Source organism: Pimephales promelas, chromosome 15, assembly GCF_988280905.1.
Source record: "Pimephales promelas chromosome 15, fPimPro1.hap1.1, whole genome shotgun sequence".
In the NCBI taxonomy this organism is placed as follows: Eukaryota; Metazoa; Chordata; class Actinopteri; order Cypriniformes; family Leuciscidae; genus Pimephales; species Pimephales promelas.
Genome location: NC_142783.1, coordinates 22,546,681 through 22,572,406, shown reverse-complemented (window position 1 = coordinate 22,572,406; position 25,726 = coordinate 22,546,681). Strand labels below are relative to the sequence as shown.

At 36.4% G+C, this 25,726-nt stretch overlaps 1 protein-coding gene across 2 annotated transcripts; it reads right to left on the bottom strand.

Moving 5' to 3' along the window:
• Positions 1 to 693: 693 nt before the first annotated feature.
• wapla (WAPL cohesin release factor a) lies at positions 694 to 23,562 on the bottom strand. 2 transcript variants are annotated; one of them, XM_039693173.2, is made up of 20 exons: positions 23,299 to 23,562; positions 21,682 to 22,124; positions 16,746 to 17,376; positions 15,272 to 15,564; positions 13,994 to 14,109; positions 13,798 to 13,905; positions 13,502 to 13,666; positions 12,335 to 12,471; positions 11,948 to 12,059; positions 11,142 to 11,369; positions 9,288 to 9,399; positions 9,095 to 9,192; positions 8,688 to 8,764; positions 8,432 to 8,592; positions 8,189 to 8,304; positions 6,721 to 6,936; positions 6,402 to 6,609; positions 5,673 to 5,761; positions 4,159 to 4,254; positions 694 to 2,923 (listed from the first exon to the last, which is right to left on the bottom strand). In XM_039693173.2, the coding sequence occupies exons 2-20, from the start codon at positions 22,100 to 22,102 to the stop codon at positions 2,858 to 2,860; spliced, it is 3,450 nt and encodes a 1,149-aa protein (XP_039549107.2). In that variant the 5' UTR covers positions 22,103 to 22,124; positions 23,299 to 23,562; the 3' UTR covers positions 694 to 2,857. The 2 variants fall into 2 exon arrangements, with proteins under 2 accessions (XP_039549107.2, XP_039549190.2); XM_039693256.2 differs by having other exon boundaries at positions 23,282 to 23,536.
• Positions 23,563 to 25,726: the final 2,164 nt, after the last annotated feature.

The window sequence follows — 25,726 nt, the reverse complement described above, 5'->3', positions numbered from 1 at the left end:
GAGAATGTCACAAGGTGAAACAGATTGTTTGGAAAACTTGCATCGTGACAGAATAAGCCGAAATCTGTTTCTCGCAGATGTGCTTTAAGACAAAAATATTCAAACATTTTTAAATGGTGTCAATACAATTCTGACCTTCAAGTTGAGCGGTCAGCATATATAGACACACTCAAGGCAGCACATATTATACAAAGGCCTTGAGCACATTAAAGACAACATTCATTCAGAGATCACAAGATACGACTTTCTGTCGAAAAGGTGAATGTCTTTTCTTTTTTGTGGTAAATCGCTGTAGTCGTGCAGAAAGTCCCAGCATTTAAAATAAATCTTTATCTACATTTTAAACAAATTGCAATGAATATAAAACGTGTTTTTACAAGGCTAAACATGTATCATAAATACATAAAAAGATATTTACATATAAGCCCTGGAGGTTGTAGGTGGTATTATATTATGGAGAGCATTTAATATGACTGTTGCACAGGATGTCATCATCAATAGTTATGGTCTGATTTCCAAGCACAAATTTGTCTATACATCAATAGCAGTGAATTTTGTCAGTACACTAAGATGCTCTAAGTAATGACCAGAAGTCAAAAACCTTGTATTCAGATTTCAGGGAGTCTCTAAACATGGTTGTATTCTCACACAAACAACCTTCAACCATGTAGGATGGAATCACTCAGACAAGCATTGAAAGTAGCAAGTATTTATTCAAGGTAAAATTATTTACATTGTAACCAAAGACAACATCCTGGAAAATGGTACAAATTGTTTGTCCTTTAATATATATATTTATATATAATATTTATATATTTCTTGTAATTGTACTTTTACCTTTATCTAAAATAATGCAATAAAGGTGGGTGGGGGGAAGAAGTATAAAATAAACAAAATTCAGGTTTGGTGATTTGGAAGTATTCTAGCAGTCTAACATCAAATATGTACAGAAATATTTACAATGAAAAAAGAAAAATTTCAGATCTGGAAATAAATTGTCGTAAAACTTGCTTCAGTTTTACAGAATAGAACAAGCTTTACTCCATATGGCTCTGCTTCAGTAAAGATCTGAAAGGAATAGAGGACACTTTTGCTTAACTCAGTCTGAAAAATGATGCACTGCTTTTTTTTTTTCTTTTTTTTTTGATCAATCTAAGACCTTTAAGCAGCTTCCAGTCATTCTGCAGACACACGGGATAAAGTAAAAACAAAAAACAATGGAGAAACATTTTCCTGAATAACATCAAAAAGTAAAGAAAAACAATTCTAAAACAATAAATCTCAATTGTTCTATTATATTAAAATCAGAGTATAATTAAATTAACAGATGATAAGTCATTCATTAACACGCTAAAACACATTGAAAACACTTTTCAGGTGCTGTCTTTTTTTTCCTTTTTTAACATTACAATGGGCCTCACACAGCCCAGACTACAAAACTAAAATAGATTAAAAACAAACAAAAAAAATTTAATCTGTTTTTTAAAAATCATTTGTAATGTCAGGTGATGATTCTTCACATGGAGAAAAACTAAAACTACAGAAGCCAGAGGATGATCAAAGAAACCAGAGACCTCTACAATCCTTCCCACATATCCAGGTAAAATCATCAACATTTCTTGCTGTTATCATGGTAAAGATATTAATCATAATAGCTTGGTCAATCAATTCATGTGAAAGAAACAATGACATTGTCGTAAAACAACATTCTTTAAGCGGGACAAGAAAATTCAACTTGTTTTCAGTTTGCGTTTATCTTTGGTATCAGGCATCTTAGACTTGCTTCAGACCGGCAACAATATTTTTCCTTTTTTTTTGCAGTCAAAAACCTGATCTACACCACATCCATGTGGCACGCATCTGTCTGAACAGTATGATCGGATTTGCACTTGAACATATTTTTCATTTGGGATGCAACATGTACCGTTCAAACGTTTGGGGTTTGTACGATTTTTTTTCTCCGAAGTAATTAATAATTTAATTTCTCAAGGATGCATTGAATTGATGAAAAAGTGACAGTAAAAGACATCATTTTAAACAGATTTCCATTTCAAATAAATGCTGTTCAACGCTGATCAAAGAATCCTGGAATTTTCCACACAAAATTAAGCAGCACTACTGTTTTCAACAATTGATAATAATAATAAATATTTCTTGAGCACCAATTTCTCCTTTAAATTAGCACTGGTGTACTGTATTTTTGATCAAATAAATGCACCCTTGGTTAGCATAAGAGATGTTTAAATGGTAGTGTGTGTAAACACCAGTTTTGGGGCGCAGTATATTCATAAATTAGGTCCTGAGAAGAGGCTTTCCAGTTTCTAATACTATCAGTTGATGTATGAGAAAGTCTTTTGGGATTGTGCTAATGCTTACATCATTACGGATGTAAATACAAGGGATACCGACTGCACTGTCTGAACAAACATCGTGTGCAAACAGTCAGTCCTAAAACTGTGAACAACGCCTCAGACCTCAGGGTTTGAAATATCAATAAGTTAGGTTTAGTGTAAATCTTTACAATACAAGCAAGGACAACTAGCTTAAAATCGCACAGTTTAGTTTTTGTTTTACATGGGGATCAGTGCTTCAAAAACCAAATATTATGCAAACACACCGCTGAGTGAGTGTGTGAGAGAGCACGGGAGAGAAAGACAGCATTTGAAAAACACACAATGTAAAAACAAGCAAAAAGAAAGAGGGGGGAAACAAAAGTCTCTGCAGTGAGTCGCTCAGGCGACGTGACAGTAGCGACGCTTAACCACCTTAACTGCTGCCTCTTGTCCTGAAGGGCCTAAGGCACGTTGCCAGGTCCAGAGTTATCCCACGGAAGAGGGGGAACTGCGACACATCTCTGCTAACAGTGCTCCAAATAATCAATCACCCGTGAGATAGATTTCTGTCCTGTGGTTCCAACAGAACACTGTGTGATATGAAAGAAAAGAGACAAGTAAAACACTGGTTTTAAATGTCACTGGCCAGATTGCTATCCAGTTGAGATCTGGTCGCATTAAAGGGGTCATGAATTGAGAAATCTAATTTTCCTTGAGCTTTTGACATCTAAGAGGCCATTACACTATGAGAATATCCAACACATTCTCATCATTTGGCGTCATATAGGTGACGCCATACGACATTTCGTCGAAATACTACACACATGGCACCCTTTAGCGTCAATATAACATGCGCTGTTATGGGTAGGTTTAGGTCTGGGTCTCATATTGATGCTAAACGATGCCAATCACCTGTATGACGCCTTGGGTTCTGCGTGTTATATTGATGCAAAGGATGTGCGTTGTGTTTCGACGAAATGTCATATGGTGTCACCTATATGACGCCAAAGGATGAGAACGGGCTCGAAATCCTGTTTTTATTAAAACCAGCTTTTATTGAAACCAAGACTGTCTGGATGTGACAATTTATGATATCATATATATATATATATATATATATATAGGTGGACAGGTAGTAGGTAAACAATATATGTAGCGCTAAACACTGAATCGAGCAATAAACATGCCTTTGAAGAGTGCAAAATGTTGTGCAGTGCCAGTTGGGGAAAAAGAGTCGCTTCTTAATCTTTCTGGTGCTGGATTTTGGAATAAAAACATGCTCAAAGTTTTAGAGAGTTCCACATGTGATGCAGCTATTTCATATGCAAAGATGTTAGAAGTCTCACAGTAGTCGTGCCCCTTCAAACAGAGTGTTCAAATAAGAGGGATACATTCAGGGTAGGAAAAATGCCTTTCATTTCTAAAATATTACTTGCCTTCAAACCCTTTTTGGAAGTTTTTTTTTTATTTTTTTTTATGTTTTTGAAGTCTTTTAAAGGCTGGATTTTTTTTTAAATACAGTAAAACATTAATATCACTAAATATTACTGCAATTTAAATAAGTGCTTTTAATTTAATTGCAATTTATTTTAAAATGTAATTTTTTTTTTATGATCCCTAAAACCATTTTTGGATACTTTTTTTCATGATCCCATGCAAGTAATGTGCAGAATTTTCACTACAATTAATCATCTTTTACTTACAAACTGGGTTGTACATTTTTGTCATGCTGTAATATTCAAAGGTCAGTAAAATATTGTAACACTTGCCATTTTTAAATGTGGAATGCAAGGAGCAAAATGTTTCATATCATTGTGGTACTTACCGTCAGGTTCATGAAATTAAGGAATTTCTTCAGCATTTCAGCCATGATAGAGAAATCTCCCTTAGGAAGATTTTCCCGTACGGTTTTCACATTCATCTAAGAAAGAGATAGAACATATTCATTTTTAATTACATTTGAATTTAGTTTAAATATTTTAACAAGAACGTTTTTTTTTAATAAACTCTTTCATTCTTTTTAAAGCATTCATCAATTATTATAAATTGCATTTTCATTTTTCATGTCATTATCATACGCTACCATTCAAACGATTGAGGTCGGTCGGTAAGTCTTTTTTAAAATGTTTATGAAAGATGTCTCTTATGCTCACAAAGGCTGCATTTATTATTATTATTTTAAATACAGTAAATCACTAAATCGCTAAATATTACTGCAAGTAAATAATTTAAAATCTAATTTATTCCTGTGATGGTAAAGCTGAAATTTCAAAAAAAAAAAAAAAGATGAAAAACCACACTCTCTAGTGATATCTCACATTTATTAATACCATGTCCACACAGACGTGTTTCAGCCTAAGCCAACATGATGGCTTAGGCTGAAACGCGACTGTGTGGAGATGGTATTAATAAATATATGAGATATCACCAGAGAGAGCGTTTTTTCATCTTTATTTGATTACTTCTTTGTAACTCGCACCCATAAATGGTTTGGGAGTTGAGTGTGCCCCTTCTCAGCAAAAGCTGAATTTTTAGCATCATTAACCAGTCTTCAGTCTCACATGATCCTTCAGAAATAATTTTTAATATGCTGATTTGGTGCTCCAGAAACATTTATTATTATCAATGATAAACAGTTGTGGTGCCTAACATTTTTTCACGATTTGATAAATAGAAAAATTAATTTGATATGTGAATTTATAGTTAAATTTAGCATGGGTGTATTCACTTATGCCAAGCACTGTATGTTTAAGTGTATGTGTATATATATATATATGCAAGGCAAGTTTATATATATAGCACATTTCATACACAATGGTAATTCAATGTGCTTTACATAGAAGAAATTAAAATAATCAAAAGAAATCCGAATAATTAAAAATACAGTATAATAAAAATACAGTAAATAATTAAAACAGTTTAGAATAAAAAATACAGTAACATATACATTTATAAATACATTTATTTATTTAGTTTGTCATATAATAAATGTATTGATCAATTAAACGCATTCTTGTTGAATAAAACTAATAAAGCTTGAATAAAGCTTCTCTGCATCAGACCCAGGATCTACACACAACCTACCTGACCGAACTGAAGCAGCAGAAGAAAAATTGTAGAGACCCAATCCACACAGCTGAAGTTACATCTACAGTATTCTTGTATACTTGAATACTTATGCAAATTATTATTTCATATTAAACAACTGCAATAAAGTGACCAATTCGTATAAATTTTGTTTATTTTACTTGTTGATCACGGTCAAAAAATAAAATCCTTTTTGGTTCAAAACTAACCAACTAACCACCTAAATAAAGAGTGACAGGAAGTGATGCTCACCGGACTCTCCTGACATAGACACCCAAGCAGAAGAGCTGAGTATGATGCCACAATGCTGTCCTCCATGTGTTTCCCAGCATGCTGCAGGGCTGAAAAAGAAAGACAGGAATTTTGCATAAAAGCTCATTTTAAAATAAAAGCCCTTTAGTAAACAACTGGTTCTCAACAGGTTTCATCATGGGACCCATGGATCATCATTAAGCTGCAACCCACATTTTGAGGCAAGAGACATTTTATCTAAAAAAACTACCTTTTATCTACCTTTACTTTTTAGCTGAGAAAATAATGTTAGAATAATGACACTGACATATAGCCTGATAATATCTCATCTGACAGCAGATACTGAATCAGAACAATGCTTTACTTAACTGCATCTGACAGAAGTAAACCTCTTTCAAAATAAAAGCCTTGCATCAGAAAAAAAAATAAATTAGAATAAAAGGGATACTTCACCCCTGGAAAGATGTGAAAAATGGGTCATTTATGTAAAAGAAATTTGGAGCTTTCTAGTGGTTCTAAAATTTCGCTGTAATAAATGCAATGACAATAAATGCATTCATTCATGGTCCACTGTCAATGGTATAAATATAAAATATAAAATATTTTGCCTTATATGAAATTTCAGATAAGATTCACAGATTTCTTAATGTGACTGCAACAAGTTAAATCCAAACAAGTCATGAAAAGGGTTTGTTGTATATTGTCAAATCATTAGTGAATAAGTGGTACCTTTATTGAGGTCAAGCTCCTCTTCCTCCTCCTCTTTCTTGTCATTTGTTTCATTGGTGTCATTGGTTTCCGAGGCGACCCACTGGATCTCTCCGGATGTTTCCTTCCACTCTCCGCTCTGATCTGCCTGAGGTTTGGGTGCCTCACTTATGAGATCATCAGTCTGCGCCTCAGCTAGCACAGCTGCTTGCTCCCGTTCAAGGAAGAGCTGCTCACACAGAAACGCTTGTATTAACTGGCTAATATTTATCAGATTTAAGGATAAACACTTGAAGCAGGCCATCTTATCAGGTCAAATGTGGAGACTCCTGCTAGTCACCTGAACCAGAGCAGCCAGGGCGTTTGACGACTTTAGTGTCGTAGGTCCCTTCTCGCCCTCCGTCTCACTCTCCTCCTCTCCTTCTGTCTTCACGTCGTTCTCTGTCTTCACGTGTACCCCCGTCTCCATCAGATAGCTCAAATCCAGCTCCATCTCCACCAGACAGTGTCTGTTTCTGGCACTGTACTCCACCAGATTTATCAGCAGACCAAGACCCTGCGCACACCCATTCATATTCAAGTTTCGGCACACTTCCTGACACCTGACACCAGTACTAACCAGACACTACACTAAATAACAATACCTGTCAAGTAGTACAAACTCTGACAGTTGGCTTCAGTGAATGTAAATGATGATACATAAAAAAACATTTTTTTCAATGTTTCGACGTTTACCTTCAGACTGCTTATAGACATCTAAAAAACCTTAAAGGGATAGTTCACCCAAAAATGAAAATTAAGTCTTTAATTACTGTAGACCTTCGTTCATCTTCGGAACACAAATTAAGATATTTTTTATTAAATTTAAGAGCTGGATCACACCTCCATAGGCTTCCTAAGGGATTGAAACTCGATGGCCCAGAAAGTCATTGAATAAAAAGTTTAAATATTCCATGTGACTACAGTGGCTCAACTATAAGTTTATCAAGTGACGAGAATACTTTTTGTGCGGGGAAAAAAAAAAAAATAACGACTTTATTCGACTGAATTCGACTTTATTCGCGAGAACTGAGAAGAAGACGTTCTTCTTCTACTACTTCTTGTTACTAGCTGCTCACTGCTTACGAGTATTACCGCCACCTACTGTATAAGATGAAGTTCTGACATTGCTTGTAAACAGACATAACTGTCAACATTGAACATTGAAAATAAGGGAGATTTCCCAGAATCCATCCCCAAAATAAGGGATTTTTTCTTATTCTTTTACACGATTCTTATCCTCAAACCTTAAAAATAAAGCACTAACCATTAAAAATTCTAACTAACCCATTGATGTCACATGGACTACTTTGATGATGTCTTTATTTCCTTTCTGGACAAGGACAGTATACCGTACATACATTTTCAATGGAGGGAAAGAAAGCTTTCGGACTAAATCTAAATATCTTAAACTGTGTTCCGAAGATGGGCTTGGAACGACATGAGGTTGAGTCATTAATGACATAATCTTCATTTTTGGGTGAACTAGCCCTTTAACAAATTAAACAAATACTTAATATTTATCAAAGACAGTATTTTAAATATTTGATATTTTACATATTTGTATCATTTCCACATTAATTAGGAGATTCAATATACGTATAATTACAAAAATATATGATTCTGGGAATATATTTACGATTACAAAAATGTCAGGTGTGATTCATTGTGAGAAATTATAGGATGCTAGAAAAAAAAAAAAAAAAAAAACCGAATAGACCAACAGCCTTAACTTATTTGATTCTTTTTAAGAAGAGAAACTATCTCACCAGGACACGGATATCGAATCTCTGCTCCTGAGGCAAATAACGCGGGACCTTAAGAACGCAGTCCAGAGCGGTCAGAAGGAGGCCATCCTGCTCACCTGTTTTAGTGCTGCCCCACTCTGAGGGGTCACAGAGTGTTACATTTCATTCTTTTTATTACATTAATAAAATTACAGTTATTTTATATTCCTTCATTCTCCAGTATGTGTTGAGCAAGGCTTAAAAATTCTTTGTTACATGTCTCACCGTTATCATGTGTGAGGTTGAGCAGAACTCCGATAACGGCTCTCATACAATCCTCCACGGCCTTGCCCACGTTGCTATGACTACTGTGTGGGGGGGCGGAGCTTGATGAAGGGACCTCTCGGCTGTAACGCTGTATCATCTGCTCACAATGCTGCAGCGCCCTACACACACACAAAGCACAATCTCAGAATGACAACCATCCTGCTACACAAAGCAACACTGTGACTACACGTTCCATATCATCACACGCAGACACCTTGCTGAGGACACTATGAGCTGGGACTCCTTGTAGGCGATCAGATAAGCCTGGTTCTCAAGGTTGTGAAGTGTAACCTGGATGTGAAAGAGAAATAGGTTTTAAATAAATTGCACACAAATAAGCATTTTCTTAAAGGGCTGTCAAAGGTAATTTTTAAGTAATTTTGTAATCCGTTAATAAGCTTATGTCTGCATTTATTAACTTTTATATCATTGAATCCTGTTTGGTGTTATTTCTAAAATCTGATTAGATTCACAGTGCATCAGAAGACTGTCGGCCTGCGGCATAATTACATATTAAATTGTCAATATGGTCAATGCTATAATTGAATTACTGCAGGTTATTTAATTATTGCAGGTCTTTAAAGGAAATCGATTCAAATTATTAATCTGGTGTCCACTCACACTCTCCAGAACTCGTAAGCAGCGCTCCGCTCCCCAGAGTGACGCCACCAGACTCTCTTTATCTTCTTCTTTACTTAAGTTCTCCACACACTCTTTCACTAAAGGCCAAAATAAACAACATTTCTAGGCATTTCCTTTAACAAAGTACATTCAGTAGTACACAGTACAATACAGATATACTCAAGTAGGGTACCTTTATCTACGATGTGGTCCAGTCCCCCAAGTAAGCGCAGCTCCTCCTTAAACCAGTCTCCAGCTCGCTTTGACGTCAGAGATAGTAGCGTTTCCATCGCTAAATGACCTGTCTGAGATTCAGAAAGAAACCGTTTGGAGACTCGCATTCAAGCAGATATGCATACAAAGTAAAAACTCCAAAAAAGGTTCTGGCTAATTATTATTTTTATTTTTTTTACATTTTTTAAATAAAAGCATTTTGAAAAAGATTTTAAAACCAAAGCAGAACTTATGACATAAATAGAAACCTTTTTTCTAAAAAGCCTGTCAGTTCTGGAACCCCAATTAAAAAATGTACACGTACAATAAAAGCATTGACCCTTTTGTTATTTTGATCTTTCTGTGTTTCCTGTATTTTTCATCAAATAAATGCTGCCTTGGTGAGCATATGAGACTTGAACTGTAGTGTATGTAAAATATTCAATGTTTATAAAGGAAAACCCTTTCTGAAATAAAAAGCCCAAGTAGCAAACACAGCATTTGATTTCATATGCTTTCTTTGCCGTTCAGACTACAAACAACTAAAAACAAAAACAGATTTCTGCTGCCTGGCTGAACAAAGCCAAGGTGACTGAAAGTACATCTCAAATACTCATGGATTTTCTGGTTCGGTTCTGACGTGTAAATGTAAATGAAGATAAAAGAGTAGCAAAACTCAAGAGCATGTAGATACGAATTTGAGAACTTACTACAATAATTATTTGTACTTGTACAACTCACCATTCAACTTCAGATTTGTATTTACAGGTTTTCACATTGTAGCTGTGAGTGTAAATTTTAGTGTACAAATTAGGGCTGGGTAATAAATATCAATTTCTCGATATTAATCGATTCTCATTTTTACGAACCGATATCGATTCTTAAATCTCAAGAATCCATTAGTCTAGTATCGCAGCTCCGCGCATCCAAAAAAAAAAAAAAAAAATCGCAATAATCTTTGTCCTTTGTTACTATTGATATGAAACAAAGTCTCAATTTTCAAATTACGTCCATTTTCTTTAGAAATTCTAAAACATAAATAGCGTTTTGGCACTGTGGCGTGAGATCGCTCTGGCTCAGCTCAAGAGAAACAGCAGCGCTGATCTCACTTCCGGGTTAATAATACCAGTCACAGCGCGAAATAAACATGAATGAGCATCTAAAAGTGTGTTAAAAGATAGAGTACAACTTATCGAAATCCGTATCATGTCACATTGATTCGCTCAATCAGCGTTTCAACCGTGGAAAGACGTCAGTTAAACAGCTTGTAATCAATGTCATGTATCGTCATATTTACCTCAGAAAACCCACATAAACTCATTAGTCAGCTAGAAAAAAAACTCCAGAGAGGAGCATTTTGCTAAATACTTTATATACACCATATTACATATGCATTATAATCTTAATGTTCTTCAATATTTAATGCATATTTGAATAAATCTGGCAAGTTTTTGACAGCCACCATTTAAATGTTTATATTTCTTATAATCTTCTTATTATAAAAATAAATAAAAGTGTAATTTAATTGTTTGTATAGCTACAAAACAGTTCATTATTACCTTCATATTAGGCTAATGAAGCCTAGTAGTAGGCTACAACTAGACCCATAGTTTACAGCATTTAAGAGATTTGATTCCCTTGAGAAAAATTGCCATTTATTGTAACTGATATCCAAAATAATCGATATTGAATCGAATCGTAATCGAATTGCAAGCTTGTGAATCGAAATCGAATCGAATTGTGAAATTTGTCTCAATACCCAGCCCTAGTACAAATATGAACATTTATTGTACAAGCCTTGCTACTCATTTACGTTCATACAGGATTCACTCACTGTGATGTTCTCCAGGTTCAGATGCTTGTTGTGGACTGTTTCGCAGAGTTTGCGGATCTTCTCTTTAACTCTGCTCATCTCTTTGGCTGTTAACTGGTCCGCTACAGAGTCATCCTGCTCTAGTTCCAGCAGCCTGATCATCAGCTCCAGACAGGAACGGTCCAGATCCATATTCAGCCGGTCTCGGCTCAGTATGTACATCAGAGACGCTGTGCAGAGAGCCAGATTCTACCAGAACCATAAGAACGAGGGAGAGAGAGAGAAGGAAAACATTGCAAACATCTGACAGTAACTTATACGCCAGCATGTAAATGACCTCGAAAGCTAACAGAAATTAACTAAAAGCAAAAACTTTGGTTAATAAAAACACATCCCCTTTACTGTAAGGCAAAGCCTCTTGTGAATTATTGCTTCTAAACATCTGTCTTGACTCATTAAATGGATTTAGTTTATTTTTTTACTGAACATCCTTCAATACAAAAATAAATACTAGTCAAGCCGAAAGAGTCAAGGCAAACATTGTGCACCATCTGTGTAAACTGAACTAACGAGATTTACAGAGTAACGGCTAAGCGTCTGTTTGCATTTCTCCCTTGTCTGTCGGCGGAGATGATTACATCTCCAATTAATGTATACTAATGAAGTAAACAAACTGTTGTTCCACACAGCATTGTAGCTGTGTTCATAATGATAGAGCTGTGATTGTTTAGAAGGATGCTTGGTTACGCAGATTTGTTAGTTTGTTGGTAAATTAAAGACAGTTTGGGTTTTTGGATTGATGGTTAGGTAATGCATGAGAAACTCACTGGGTGCTTTTGGGCATCACTGAGCATCTTAAAGACCTGGGCCACCTTCCCTCTGGCCCTCAGGTGCATGCGGAAACTTGGCATCGCACAGCGCGTGGCCAGACTGATTATACTGCAGTCAAAAATGGAGGGGAAAAAACGATTAGTGGTTGTGTGTTATAAATATGTCTTTGAGAATTTAAAATTCTTCTTAAAAATGTGGGGGTTCCGAGACTAAAAAAGGCTAAAACTGAAATAAAATGAAAATATAAAAAGAGATACATGTTTCAACAAAAGTGAGAAAATTTTCATTTTTGGCTGAGCTAACCTTTCAAAGCTGGGGCACATATAAATGAGGTTGTTATATGCAAATTACGCAAAACAATCCTTCCCGAGTGTTTGTCTTACCTAAGGCAGCGTGTGTTGAGGGGTTGCGTGCTATTCAGGCCCGTCTCCAGATACTCAAAGTCATCAGTGAACTCCTGATTCTCCCCAAACTCCACCACATCATTAAAGTGCTTCACATGTTGGACCACTGTGTACAACTACACACACACACAGGACAAGAAATAAACATTAAAATATAAGCATGTCTTTTGTTAAAGTTAGTGTTGTTATTATTGACTAAAAACATATTTTGTTAATAGAAATAAAGATTAAATAACATAAAAATTAGATGGAAAAACTTGAATGAAAATTAGAAATGCTGCTTTGAAAACTGAAAATATAAACATAAAAGCCAAATAAAAATATGAATAAATGCTCTAATAGTATATTTTATAACTGGACAATGAATCGTTAAAGAGTAACTAAACACTTAACCAACTTTTTTTAGTTAATGATCTGTAAGAATGGATCTTTATTAATACCAGTCATTGATTCGAGTAACTTTTTTGTCATTTGTTTATAAAGTGTTTTATTTCTTCAATATATGGTGTAAAAACGTCTTAGTGCTGCCCTCTTCAGGTTGAACGGTGGCTACTGCAGTTGAATTTTCCTATTGGATGTTCTGCACTTCGTGACGTACGCACGTTTCAGCTCACCACGCGAGCTACGCCCTTGGCAATATAAAAACCATCTTGTGTCATCAAAACCACTGTAGGGAGTCAGGAATTGGAATTGTGAGTATTGAAAACGATCAGGATAGAGTGTTTTAGCATCTATTTCGTCCCCTCTATCTCCACTGGGGTCAGACCACTTTTTCAGCATTTTCAAATATTGCCAGTGGGTGGAGTCTGGCTCTGACCAGGGGTTTAGTTACCCTTTAAAAGATTGTGATTTCAATTCAAACACCCCTGCCATCTTATTCCTAAATGTCAACGATTTGGAACGAAATGTCTATTAAACCTTTACAATGTACGATCACAGCAGAACATTAAAATGAGCAAGAGAGCAATTAAAATTTAGTTGTCTATTCAGGACCGTTAACTGCATTCAAAAACCATAGCGATTCTCAATTTATCCAGAATCGTGCAGCTCTGTAGTAGTATATAAATAATACTAAAATAACACTGGTTTAAGTGACCACATTACAGAAAGAATCATTCACATTATTTCCCAGAGTGCAGTGCTCACCTCTTTGTGCTCCGTCCTGCATTTTAGTGCAGTGACGATGTCTTGGTATGGCACAGTGGGAATAGTGACAGACTTAATGACTTTAGGAGGAGGGGGTGGAGCTTTAAACACTCCATCATCTTTATGGGAATTTGTATCTTTGCTGCTGCTGGACACACTGGCCTTCTGTAAAAAAAAAATATATATATATATAAATAAATGAAATAAATATAAATAAAACAACATTATAGTGCACAAAGGAAAAGAAAATGTCAGGGTATACAGTTCAGAGGTCATGAATGGAGTATTTTACGTACAGGTACAGCCACAGCCACAGCCACAGTTTGAGAGGAAGCAGGATGAGGCACTTCCTCAGGCTCGGGTTGATTCCAATGACGAGCATTATATACTGCTTTAGCAGGAGACTGGATTAAAAACACATAAAACAATTAAATAAAAATGTAGCTTTTTGATAAAGTTAATCTGCTTCCGTTTAATTTTTTTTAGCCATACTTTTTTTGGCCCACTGAAGATCTTGCGTCCGATCTCCTTTGACTTGTCGGTTTGCTTTCCATGTCGTTCCTTCTGTGAGCCGGAAGCTTCCATCTCATCCAGCGACTCCTGCGAATCTGACAATAGGTAGAGAAAAAGAACCCAGCATGAATCCAGAGATTGCTCTACAAATGATCATTATTTATAATAACCCCTTAAATTTCCCATCTCGCTAAAAATGAAAAGATGAAAAGATGAAATTGTGCATTTATCAGTCCTTCCAGAAAAACGCAGAGTTTTTTTGTGATTGTTGCGAGCAAAAATCCTTGATTATGTGGCCCGTTTTCTTTAAAAATGCAATAGAATATGCGGGATATTTGTGCAATTTTATGCAGTGAAATTGCAGAAACTTGCAAAAACTGGGGTTTGATGAAAAAGAGAAAAAAAAAAAAGTGATTCCCCCAACACCCTGTTCTCACTAGGCTACTACCTTAATGTAAAGAGTCATTTCCTATTACTTCCTGTGATAAGAAAGCATAATACATCACAGAAAGTGCTGGGAATATTTAATTTCTCATCTTGTTTTATTTCAGACTGTAATGAGTGGAAATAAGGTGTGGCCCCTTTAAGAGCTGCGCGCTCCCGGTTGAACTGTCTGCAGTATTATATTGCCATGGGCCTCGAACACCCTATGTGGGCTTTTATCTTATTTTGTTTATTAAGTAACGATGTGGACGGTAGAACGTGTGACAGACAGTTATAATAGTTTGATTTGTGAATAAAGTGCGAGTTGTGAGATGCCAATCGCAGAGGTCAGACAGACCTTTTGCAGGAAGCAATAACTCCAGCAACTTCAGTGATGAGTCAAACAAGTTCTGTAGCTTTACTAAAGGAATATGCTACAACTTCTGTAAAAATGAATAAATGAAAGATAGTGTGCTCCTGTTTTACAGCTTTTCAATGATGTTCACGTCACATAATTACGTCACTTCATAACATTCCCATGGCAACAGTGCGAAATGGCTGCTCTCGTGTGACGCAAACGCAACATTTTTCAACTTTCTGCTAAGATATTTGTGACTTTTTTTGCCACGAAAATGTGAGGATAATGAAATCATGCAAGCCCCGCATATTTTGCACGGAAATCAACAATTTATCCAACCAAAGTGAGGCGTATTTGAAAAAATGCAGCTCCCGCATAAATATGAGGACATTGGCTGATTATGCACTAAATTATGTGATCGCATAATCGCGTTTTTCTGGAGGGACTGATTTATGAGAAAGCGTGTTTGTGAGTACCTGTATTTAGGCTGCTTTGACTCTGTTGACTCTCCTGCGAGTCGTTGAACTGGGGACTGCCCGTGCGGGTGGCCAAAGCTTCCAATGCTGCCTTCTTATTCTTCCTTCTTTCTTTAGCTGCTGAGTCGTCCTCATCCTCGCTGTCACTCTCACTCAGCTCGTCAAAACCAAAGTATTTGATCTTGTAGCTGGTGCTCCCAGATGCAGTGGCGTCTCCATCTGTGGCCTGAGCCTCAAAGCCAAAAAACTCCAGTTTCGTCTCCTTTTTGCTTTTACTCTGAGTGGGTCTGAACCTAAAAAAAAAGAAGTAGGATGAAAAAAGAAATACAGAATAAACAAGTGTTTTTGTGTTCTACAATTTTCAATACCATAAAACACATTAATCCATGTATAATTGAGCTGATAGTTATAGGCAGAATTGCACGGAGCCCCTAAAGGGACGTGGTGGTGGAAAAAAAATAAAAAAAAAATTCAAAACTTTTGAGGTCCCTCGAGAAACTTTGCGTTCCCTTGCAAAACTTTTTAATGTCCCCTGGTAGTGTTTCAGATTTATATTATAAAGCTTGTTTTGAGGAGAATTGGGTTGTATCTCATGGTCTAGGTTACAGTGATTGTAAGTGTCATCTGTGTTTTAACAACGTTACAACAAGCTCAAGATCCGGGAAGTTCGAATAGCCTATGTGAATATATTGCCAACTTCACTGAACTCTTTGAGTTAAGCACTGACCGCATTTCTTATATTTGAGTCCAAGTTCATTGACACTCCATTAACGTACGGTGCTCTGAAACACTGCCAGGGGACATTAAACAAGAAGTGTCTGTCCGAGCTCACAACAGGTTTTGCGAGGGAACACAAAAGTTTTCAGAGGGAACGCAAAAGTTTTGCAAGGAAACACAAAAAAAATTCTCCCATCCTAAATTTTTTGCCACCACCATGTCCCTTTAGGGGCTCCGTAGAATTGCAATAAAAGACCATGCACTGCAAAATAAGACCAGGACAAAAAAGGGTTTCAATGGAGTGGAGTTAGTTAATAATATTTAGTTTGTAATATTACAATGCAATAAATTATGTCAGAAAGTCAAAACCCTCTGATATTATATGGTGGAATTTCCAAATTGAAATAAAACAAAAATGTTTAGTGCACTTTAGCTTTGCAAACTTATTTAAAGAGTATAAAAATACAAATTTTCACATTTGAATAACTGAAGTTAAAAAATATAAATTTAAGTAAATTATAATAAATATATTATAAATGATAATTTTTAAAAATACATATTATATAAAACCCTACTCTTTATATATATATATATATATATATAAACAATGTATATATACACACTTAAACTATATATATATATATATATATATATATATATACTGTGAATAGCACAATTTAAATACATAACCACTGATTTTCCAATATCACCCTAATAAAACGATTTACAAATGCAAATAAAAAGGCTTGATTTGTACCTGGTAGGCTTGGCAATTTGTGTGTCCGTTTTCCTCCTAAAGGTTCCCGCCTCTCCCATGTCAGCTTGCACTGGGGTGACAAAATCATCCACGCTCCTTTCAATAGAGTCCTGTATGGTCACATTACACACAGACACACAGGATGGGTGAAGAACAGTGTAGTCCCTCACCCGACCCCGACCTGCAGGCTTGACCTCAGAACTCCCAGCGACCCCTGCACTGGCGCTCTTCACCGGCACAGAAGCTGGTGTTGGACACACAGCAGGAACTGGTGCATCACCGGCTCCAGAACTATGCGCCCCTTTATTTCGTGGTCGTCGGTAGACTCTGTTGCTGGATGGTTTGAGAAGCGGAAGCTGCTCAAAGTCAACAGGTTCCACTGTAGGTTCAGGTTCAGCGGTGCACTGCTCTGAGCTCTTGAGCCCATCAGAAGAGTTCCCATCTTGGGTTGAACTGCCCTCGCCGGCCCCAGGAGGGGAGTCCTCCCCGAAAGAGTCCCATTCTTCGGAAACGTTACTACTGTGGGTTTTCAAGCTGGAGACCTGGGAGACTGGTTTGCTTACTGTGACACTGGATCTGCTAAAGGCTCCTACAGTGCCAGTGACATGTGATGTGGCTGGATACGTTTGAGCTGCAATTGAGATAAAAAGTGTGGGATTCTTATGAAAAAAAGAAATTGGTGACACATCAAAACACAACCACCAATATTATATAGAACAATATTGTTTAAAAACTTACTATAACATTATAAACAATGCACAATTATATAAAAAGTGTTGTTTACATAAACTATAGCAATATATAATATTGAATATTATATAAAAAAAGTATTGTTTATATATAAACATTAGCAATATAACAATCTTTATAATATATAAAAGTATTATTTAAATGTATACACATAAATATATATAATATTATATGTAAGCATTAAGGTACAAGAGGTTGTGCTGTATCGTGAATAAGTAACGCCTGAAGGGCGTTGTTAGGCACAACGCGAAGCAGAGGGAAAAGTTTTAAATTTAAAACAAATGCAACATCCCTGAATTCTTACAGAGATAGTTTGCACAAAAATAAAAATAATTCCACCATTTAATGCCAAACCCATATGACTTTCTTCTGTTGAACACAGTGGGAAATCTACAACTTGATTGTGAATGATTCATTCAGTGGCTTTGTGAACGGAATGAACAGAACCCATTATATCCCCCTGTAGTCAATAATTGTATCTCTTAAAACTCATCTTTGGTCATCAAAATTAGATTTATTTCCCATTTATAGCATTTATAGACATTTATAGCTTGAATGTAACATCACCCTTGCCTCATTTAGTATAAACGGTTCTAAGAATATGCCAATTAGCCCCGCCTCCACTCACGCCAGTTCAGAGATCCACTCATTGACCTGATTGGTTACACGTTAGTTTGGTAAGTCAGTAACAATGTCAAACCGTTTTTTTTTTTGTTTTTTGTTTTTTAGACTGTCTTTGGTTCACTGCAGTTTTAAGGAGAAAATACTCTGAAATGTTAGCCTGACGCCATCATACTCAAATTCTAGTTAGAATATGAGTCTGATACTGCTTCATTGGACTTTGATTATTGAGCGTGTTTTAACCGAACCAGGGAAGAAAATGCCTCTGCACTCAATTGGATAGACCTTGCCTTGATCGAAGTTCTCTGTTCCTCTTTTAAAATGAATGCCCTGTCTACATCTAACAGACACGATGGCTGGATCTACACTGATCTCAATTCTCCAGTGGCAGCTCTTTGTTGTAAAAGAATTCAACCCAAGTGCTCTTTGGTTGATCTGTCCATCATCATAAAGCCCGCCCTGACAATTTGATTGGTCCGAACAGTTTTGGTTCTGGGTATACTTGCTTCACAACGAATCAAGTCCAGACCGAATTTTCCCAACCTCAAAAGTTGTGGGCGGGGCCATGTTTGGCTGGCATCCAGGCTACAGCAATACTGTTGACTTATGAATTTGTACATGGTTTGTCTTAAAGCATATTAAAAATAAAACACTACATAGACATATAAACAGCATTAAAAGAAAGCTTGATTTTCACCAACAAATGTAGGTCGATTCCTCACACAAAGCTAAGAAGACACTGGTCATATGGACCATATTGTGATTTTATGGAGATTTTACATGTTTTTAAGCATGAGAACTTGAATTCCTGTTCACTGCAAAGAAACAACTGGGGAAAGAAACAACCAGCGTGTTCTTCAAAATATCTTCTTTTGTGTTTCACAGAAGAAATAATGTCATACAGGTTTGGATGAACAAGCTTGAGTAAATTTCTTTCAAACCCCACACTAAATGTTTCCACAGTCAGATGTAGATACCATATATAATTATTAATATTACTACTAGAAGTTTAGTGATCCTTAGAGGGTCATCACAACCTAAGCCCTTGTTTCACTGCTCCTCTAAAAGCCGTAATTAGCCTTGCTAAAGAGCCAAGGGAAAGTGTTGAACTGCATAGGGCTGAAAATATCCTGCTGAGCCCCAGAGTCTTTGCCAGTGTGCTTACATGAGCACCTCGACTTCAGCAGAGCTACTGCTATTCTCAGCACTGAATGAAACCAGTATAACCTGCTGCAGAAAGACACAGTGACCTCATCACCCCACATTTCACAATGGTGTGAGATCATCGTAATGACTAAGACATCATAATATGGGTCTGACTCAAGTGATCTAGAAGGTCATTTTAAGTAGCCAGTATTAAGAACAACAAAGCACCCTAAATTACTCTAAAGCTTGGGCTTGGACTCAATAGCAGAAGAATTTCTTGTGAGATGATTGTAAGTGATTTAAAGAAACTGAAGTCATAATGTGGTCACCCAATATTTCCCATGGCATTATTATAGACACCTCTTTAATGGCACATATTTACACTTGGTTTTATACTCATTTATTCAGCCTTGTCATTCCAAACCCAAAAATCTTTTCTTTTTTTTTAGCATTTTCAGAAAACAAATTATCTTCTAATTTTTGCAAAGCGATCATGTCTCTTCAGAAGACTTGGATTAAACTGCTTGATTCTTTTGAATATCTTTACGAATGTAAAAATTTGCATAGACATTCAATGGATGGGCAAAAACCTTTATTTGAGTTTCGAAGATGAACAAAAGTCTTATGGTGCTTTTCCATTACGAGTACCAGCTCGACTCGGCTCGACTCAGCTCGCTTTTCGTTCCGTTTTCCATTGCAGACAGTACCGCCACAAATAGTACCCGGTCGCCATAGCGACGCCATTCGTTACTCGTTGCCCTATCAATCTCTCGCTGGATCCTCTCTTCGGCCACCAAACAAAGGAAAGTCTGCACCTCCTCGTTTGACCACGGCGTATTCTTCCGAGTTGCCATAATAATAATTAGTTAGTTTAGTAACTATCTTTGGCCACACTATTTAAAAACAGCAGGGTTATTCTGGATTCTCAATCTGGCGCATGTAATGATGATGACAGTGAATAGTGATGATTCTCTCTGACCAATCAGCAGTCTGCATTGCTTTCACGTGACGCCTTAGTTTTAGTATCGCCTTAGCTCACTCAGAACCTCACCGGAGGAGGTATAAAAAAAAAAAGTACCAGAAAGCAGGAACAGGTACAACTTTTACACAGTGGAAAACAAAACAAAGGCGAGCCGAGCCAAGCCAAGTGTAGTGGAAAAGCGCCATTAGGTGTGGTTTCACAGACAGGGGGCTTAGATTAAGCCAGGATTATGCTTAACTAGTGTGTATCTTGAGACAAAATAAGGGCACTGACATATTTTAAGATTTATTAGAGATTTATTAGAGAAGTAGCCATGCCTAATTTGTGAACCGTCCAATTTTTTCAATTAATAAGTTCTATTTATAATCCAGGTCTCACTGTGTTCAACAGAAGAAAGTCATAAGGATTTGGACCAACATGAGGGTGAGTAAATTATATTATTTTTCTGTGAACTAAACTATTCCTTTAAAGCTGCAGTCCGTAGCTTTTTTTGGGGTTAAAAATTGTCCAAAATACATATTTGAGAAAATACATAACCAACCAACTCTCTGCTTGCCTTAGCTCGATTCAAAGCGGTAAGCTTGTAATAATGTTTATAATTCCAGTGGTACTGGTGGATTTCCGCAGGAGATTCGAACATGTCTTTGCGTCATTAAGTCACATCTGTACACATAAAGAAGAGTCTCGGCTAGTAGGCTTTATTGCGTGTGAGGATGTTCGAAGTGGAGATTTATAGTCTTTTCTCACAGCACTTGATATAATTAAACTTATCAATTTGATGGCGGATCCAGAAAAGTTCAAACGACAATCATCAGTGACAACAGATTCACCCGCTGTAAATTGCAAAAGACTTTGTTCGGACTTCAGAGTGGCAACAGAAAAAAAGAGACTGCAACCGGACCCATGCGAAAACAAGGATACATATCGGAAGGACATTACATGCAGTCACGCAATGCTTGTTTACGTTGTTAACATTAACAATTTGAGAACAAAGTATATGTATATTTGCGTGATATGATAACTTATAAGCGATTGTTAGATTTAATCAGCGCTATTTACTGCAATGTCAGCACCAGAACAAAAGAGGATGTTTCTTACTAGTTCAGAGGACATTTTCCGGGTGAAAATTCTTATGTTGGTCATACTTCCTAAAAGAATAATCAAAAACCGGCGCGGTGACTGACTGCCTCACAGTCCTAAAACATTGTGTTTATCCGCACTGGCGTGCTGTGCCGTCTCGAGGGTGTTGAAGTACAACTTGTGTTAAGTTGATAATTCCGCGAATGACTGCAATGGCAGATTTCGAAAAGAGATGGTGACAAAGAGGAAAAACACCGGACTGCAGCTTTAAGATCCATCTCCAGTACTGTACTTATAAGTATTTCAGCATGAATGAGGTGCTCCACAAAAACAAATTTTAAGCGTTTAATTTCTTACCTGGGTTATTCATACCAACCACCCCACTGCAGATGTTTGAGCTGCTCCCCAAGGAGAAAGTAGCCATAGCGGTCGCCGCTGTGCCCCCACTGGGAATATTTATCAGCTCATTCCCAGATCCTGTTGCATCTGAGCCCATCTCAGATTGAGGAGTACCTCTGGAAGTGACAGTTTTGGACTCGTCGTCGCTGTCAAAGCCAAATGGGTCCTCTGAGCTGTCATCATCATCAAAGCGGGGTCGTTTAGTAAGCTCAGGAACCTCTGGCTTGAACGAGGGTCGTTTGACCCCCAACTGTGCCTTATAGGTGGTCTCTCCCCATTTGGTGCTGAGCGTGGCCTTCTTATTAGAAAACACCTCATCAAACTTCGAGCTGGCCTCTCCTCCCTTCCGTGTATATGTTTTACTAAATCTGGACGTCATGTTGACGTTTGTTGCATATTCTCTATAGGAAACAATAGACATAGTGAAAATTAATATAACATCAGCATCTCAGCATGTAGGAAAAAATAGAAGATTTATTGCACCTTGTTTTAAATGCTACAAATGGAACTAAAGTAGATAAATATGCCTTACGAAAGTAGATAACTTTTGTCTTAAATTATTTTTTAGTAACATTTCAAGATAACAATTTTCTGCACTAAAGCAATGTTCCCTTGATTATCTGGATAAAATGTAAGAATCAAATGATACAACAGGCATTTGAAGTTTATCTGTACATTTCACAATCATCAACACTGAAGAGCATTACATTATACATTTTATCCCCACAATTAAAACAGAGCTTTGATCATAAAATTAAGCATTTAAAAGTCATATTACTAACACATATTATTGAGAGATGTAAGGTGAGAGCTGATATTTGCATTTCATGTAATAGTCAGATATACTGTTACTAAACACTCAGATAAAATTTCATGTTACTTTTTTGCCACATGATACATAACATCTGCACTAAATTGCACATTTTCACTCAATTTGGACCTATGAATAAAACTGAGATGGTTTTTTTTCCTCCTCGAGTGTGAGCTCCACATTTTAATTTTTCATTATGATACAAAAAAGGTCTATTAACTCCTTATGTATCAAATATGAAATAAAATATAAAGCACATATGCACATTTAAAATAAAAATGTTTTGTCAAAACGTTCAATAAACTTTTCTCAAAAATGTAGGGTTTTATTTTCCTGACTATTAACTTACTCCACATGACAGGCGTTACAAAGCTAACATAGTCAGCAGACTAAAGATGATAAAACAAAACAAACCGAACTGAGAGGCATTTTCTAGCACACAACTTCTTAATTATACGAAAGTTTTATGAGGCACCTTCTGTAAATGAAACGGAGTGTTCACCTAATAATAATAATAATGTCTAACCCGTATGAGTTTTTCTTTTGAGAGGAGCACAAAAGATGTCAGGAGGAATGTCAGTCGCAGTCACCATTCACTTTCAATCCCTAACATTCTGCCTAACATCTTTTGTGTTCAGCTAAATAAATGAAGTCACGCAGGTTTGAAGCAACACGGGTGTGAGTAAAAGACGACCGAATTTTTAGTTTGGGGTGAACTATCCCTTTAATGAAACATTGTTCATTTACCATGTTTGCACACTCACCGATCCTCCGTCCGTCTTCCCTCTGGGCCTCTTGTGCTCCGAGCAGCCGCTAAAAAGAAGCCCAGCCGATCTGATCAATGAGCAAAAGCGCAAAGTGCGGCTGCAGCGCGGTGGAACTCGTAAAAGTATAAATTAGGTCAGATAGTGAAGTACTGCTGTTGTTTATTTGTGGAGATCTGGATCGGTCGGACTGCGATGCGCCATTAGAGTCAACCCTCCCTCTCCGCCCCCAACGTCGGCGTAAACCCTAGCGTCACACCAGAACGCCGCTCGACCAATCAGACGTGTGCGCACATAGCGTCCGTGCAACAAAAGTAGTTCCGGTTGGATGAAATGAAAAAGAAGGAGCGTTTTAATTGGAGGACAACGGTCGGCGACTGGATGGAAAGTGGGGCCAGGTGGGGCTTCGTGGTGAGGTCGACAGGTCTTTTTGTTTATTTTTATTTTTTATTTTTACTTTTAAAATGATAAAAATTCATCAATTTCACATTTTGCAAGTAGAAATTGAAAAAGCAATAATTAAATAAAGCGAAACAAATAACGTTGAACTTGACATTAGAGGGCATCACAAACACACGTTAAATTCAGTTAACAGAGAAACATTTCTTTGAAATTATTGGAATCTAAATAAACTTTAAAGTCTGTTTGAAAATGAGCATTTGGGGGTTTGGGGTTAGAGTTACTCTATTTAGTCAGATAAATAATTGGGAAAGTAATATTCATTTGAATGAAGTAAAACAGATGGCATAGGGCTATTTAAGACTAGGTTGCAATTCATTTTCACACTTTGAAATTGTGAAATCTCATACCAAAAAAAAAAAAAAAAAAAAAGATGAACAGGGACGTTTGCACAATAGCCTCTCTTTCACAATTACAAAAAGACCATTTGTAATCTATATCCGCTCTAATGTCTTTCGCAAAATATATTATGTGAACAATTTGGTCCATGTTAATCGATTTTTTAATAGAATAGAATATATTTCTATGTTGTGAAATTATTTTAGATTACAGCTGGTTTCATAGGGTGTTAGTAATAAAAAAAAAATCAGATAAGTAATAATAATATATTAAACAAATATATATGAGTAATATAAACAAATTAATCTAAAGAAATTGAGTACAATCGTGTTCTTTGTATTCTAACTTACGTGTTTTTTTGTTGTTGTTTTCCAACGTATTTCTGCCTTTGCGCTTTGCTCACAGAGCTTTTAGATCATTGGGAGTTCCATGTCTTGTAGTAACAAGACAATGTCTGTTTGCTTCACAAACTTCCACAGCCGTTAAAATAATGAGAAGATATGGAATATTGCATGTTATTCTATATATGCTTCCTTTTTTTAAATAAAGTTTTAGACATAAATCATCTTTCAGAGGTGGAAAAAAAATAATGAAAATAAACAAACTAATGCACTTACTTTTTTAACTAGTTACTGTAATTGTGTTCACAAATGGTTCACATTCTGCCACCTGTATGTTGTCTTCTCTCTTTTACAAACATCATAGTGTCTGTTTTGACACCTGTTGTTTCTGACTTGTTATATTTCATTATTTGCACTCATATTTTACAGAACATAGTACAAACAGACTTAATTTTATACCTGCACTACTAATCTCTCATTTCTGATATTTTTTTCAAAACTATGTACAATGATTAATTACTTTATTTATGAACTATATATTTGAATCACTTCACATTTGACTGCATTTATTTGCCAGGAGACATTCAACATTCCCTCTCTCACCGGGAGATGGCGCTATTGTGAAGCCACCGTTCTTGAATCTTGACCTGTGTGTGAATGTTTATTGACTAAGATTGTATGTTCGATTGTGTGGAAAGTCAAAATTATTCGAAATTAAATTACCTGCAAGACATTTTGCTGCCATGTTGTCTATTGTTCTTCTTCTGCATTGTGTTTTTTTCCTCCTTTCATCAGGTCATCTGGCAGTAAATTGATGGGGTTTTCTCAGTTTCTCTGATCAAACATTTTATTCCCCTCAATTTTCTTCTAGTACAACAAATTCTAAACTTATGAAAAGGGCTGCCAGCTGTGCTTCTAGGAACTTTCAGTGTTTTGGAAATATTCTTATAGCTAGACTTAAAACAATTTGTTAACTATCGCCTTTGAGAGCTATTTTGACTTGGCCATATTTGCAACTCAATTTTAGCACTTGCATGGGCTAAATGTATGTACTGTATGTATTTGTAACAGCACAAGCTAATTCAGTTTTGTTATAGAGTTTCCAAAGGCTTAATTGTGTTTTTATGCAATTTTGTACCATACCATACAAATAAGTGACAGCAACACAAGATGTAAACAACACTGGTCCAGAAGCACTTCCTGTTTCAGTTTTTTAACACTACATAAAAGCTGGGATAAAATACAACCAACAGAACATTTAAAACTGAATCAAAAAGTTAAACAAACAT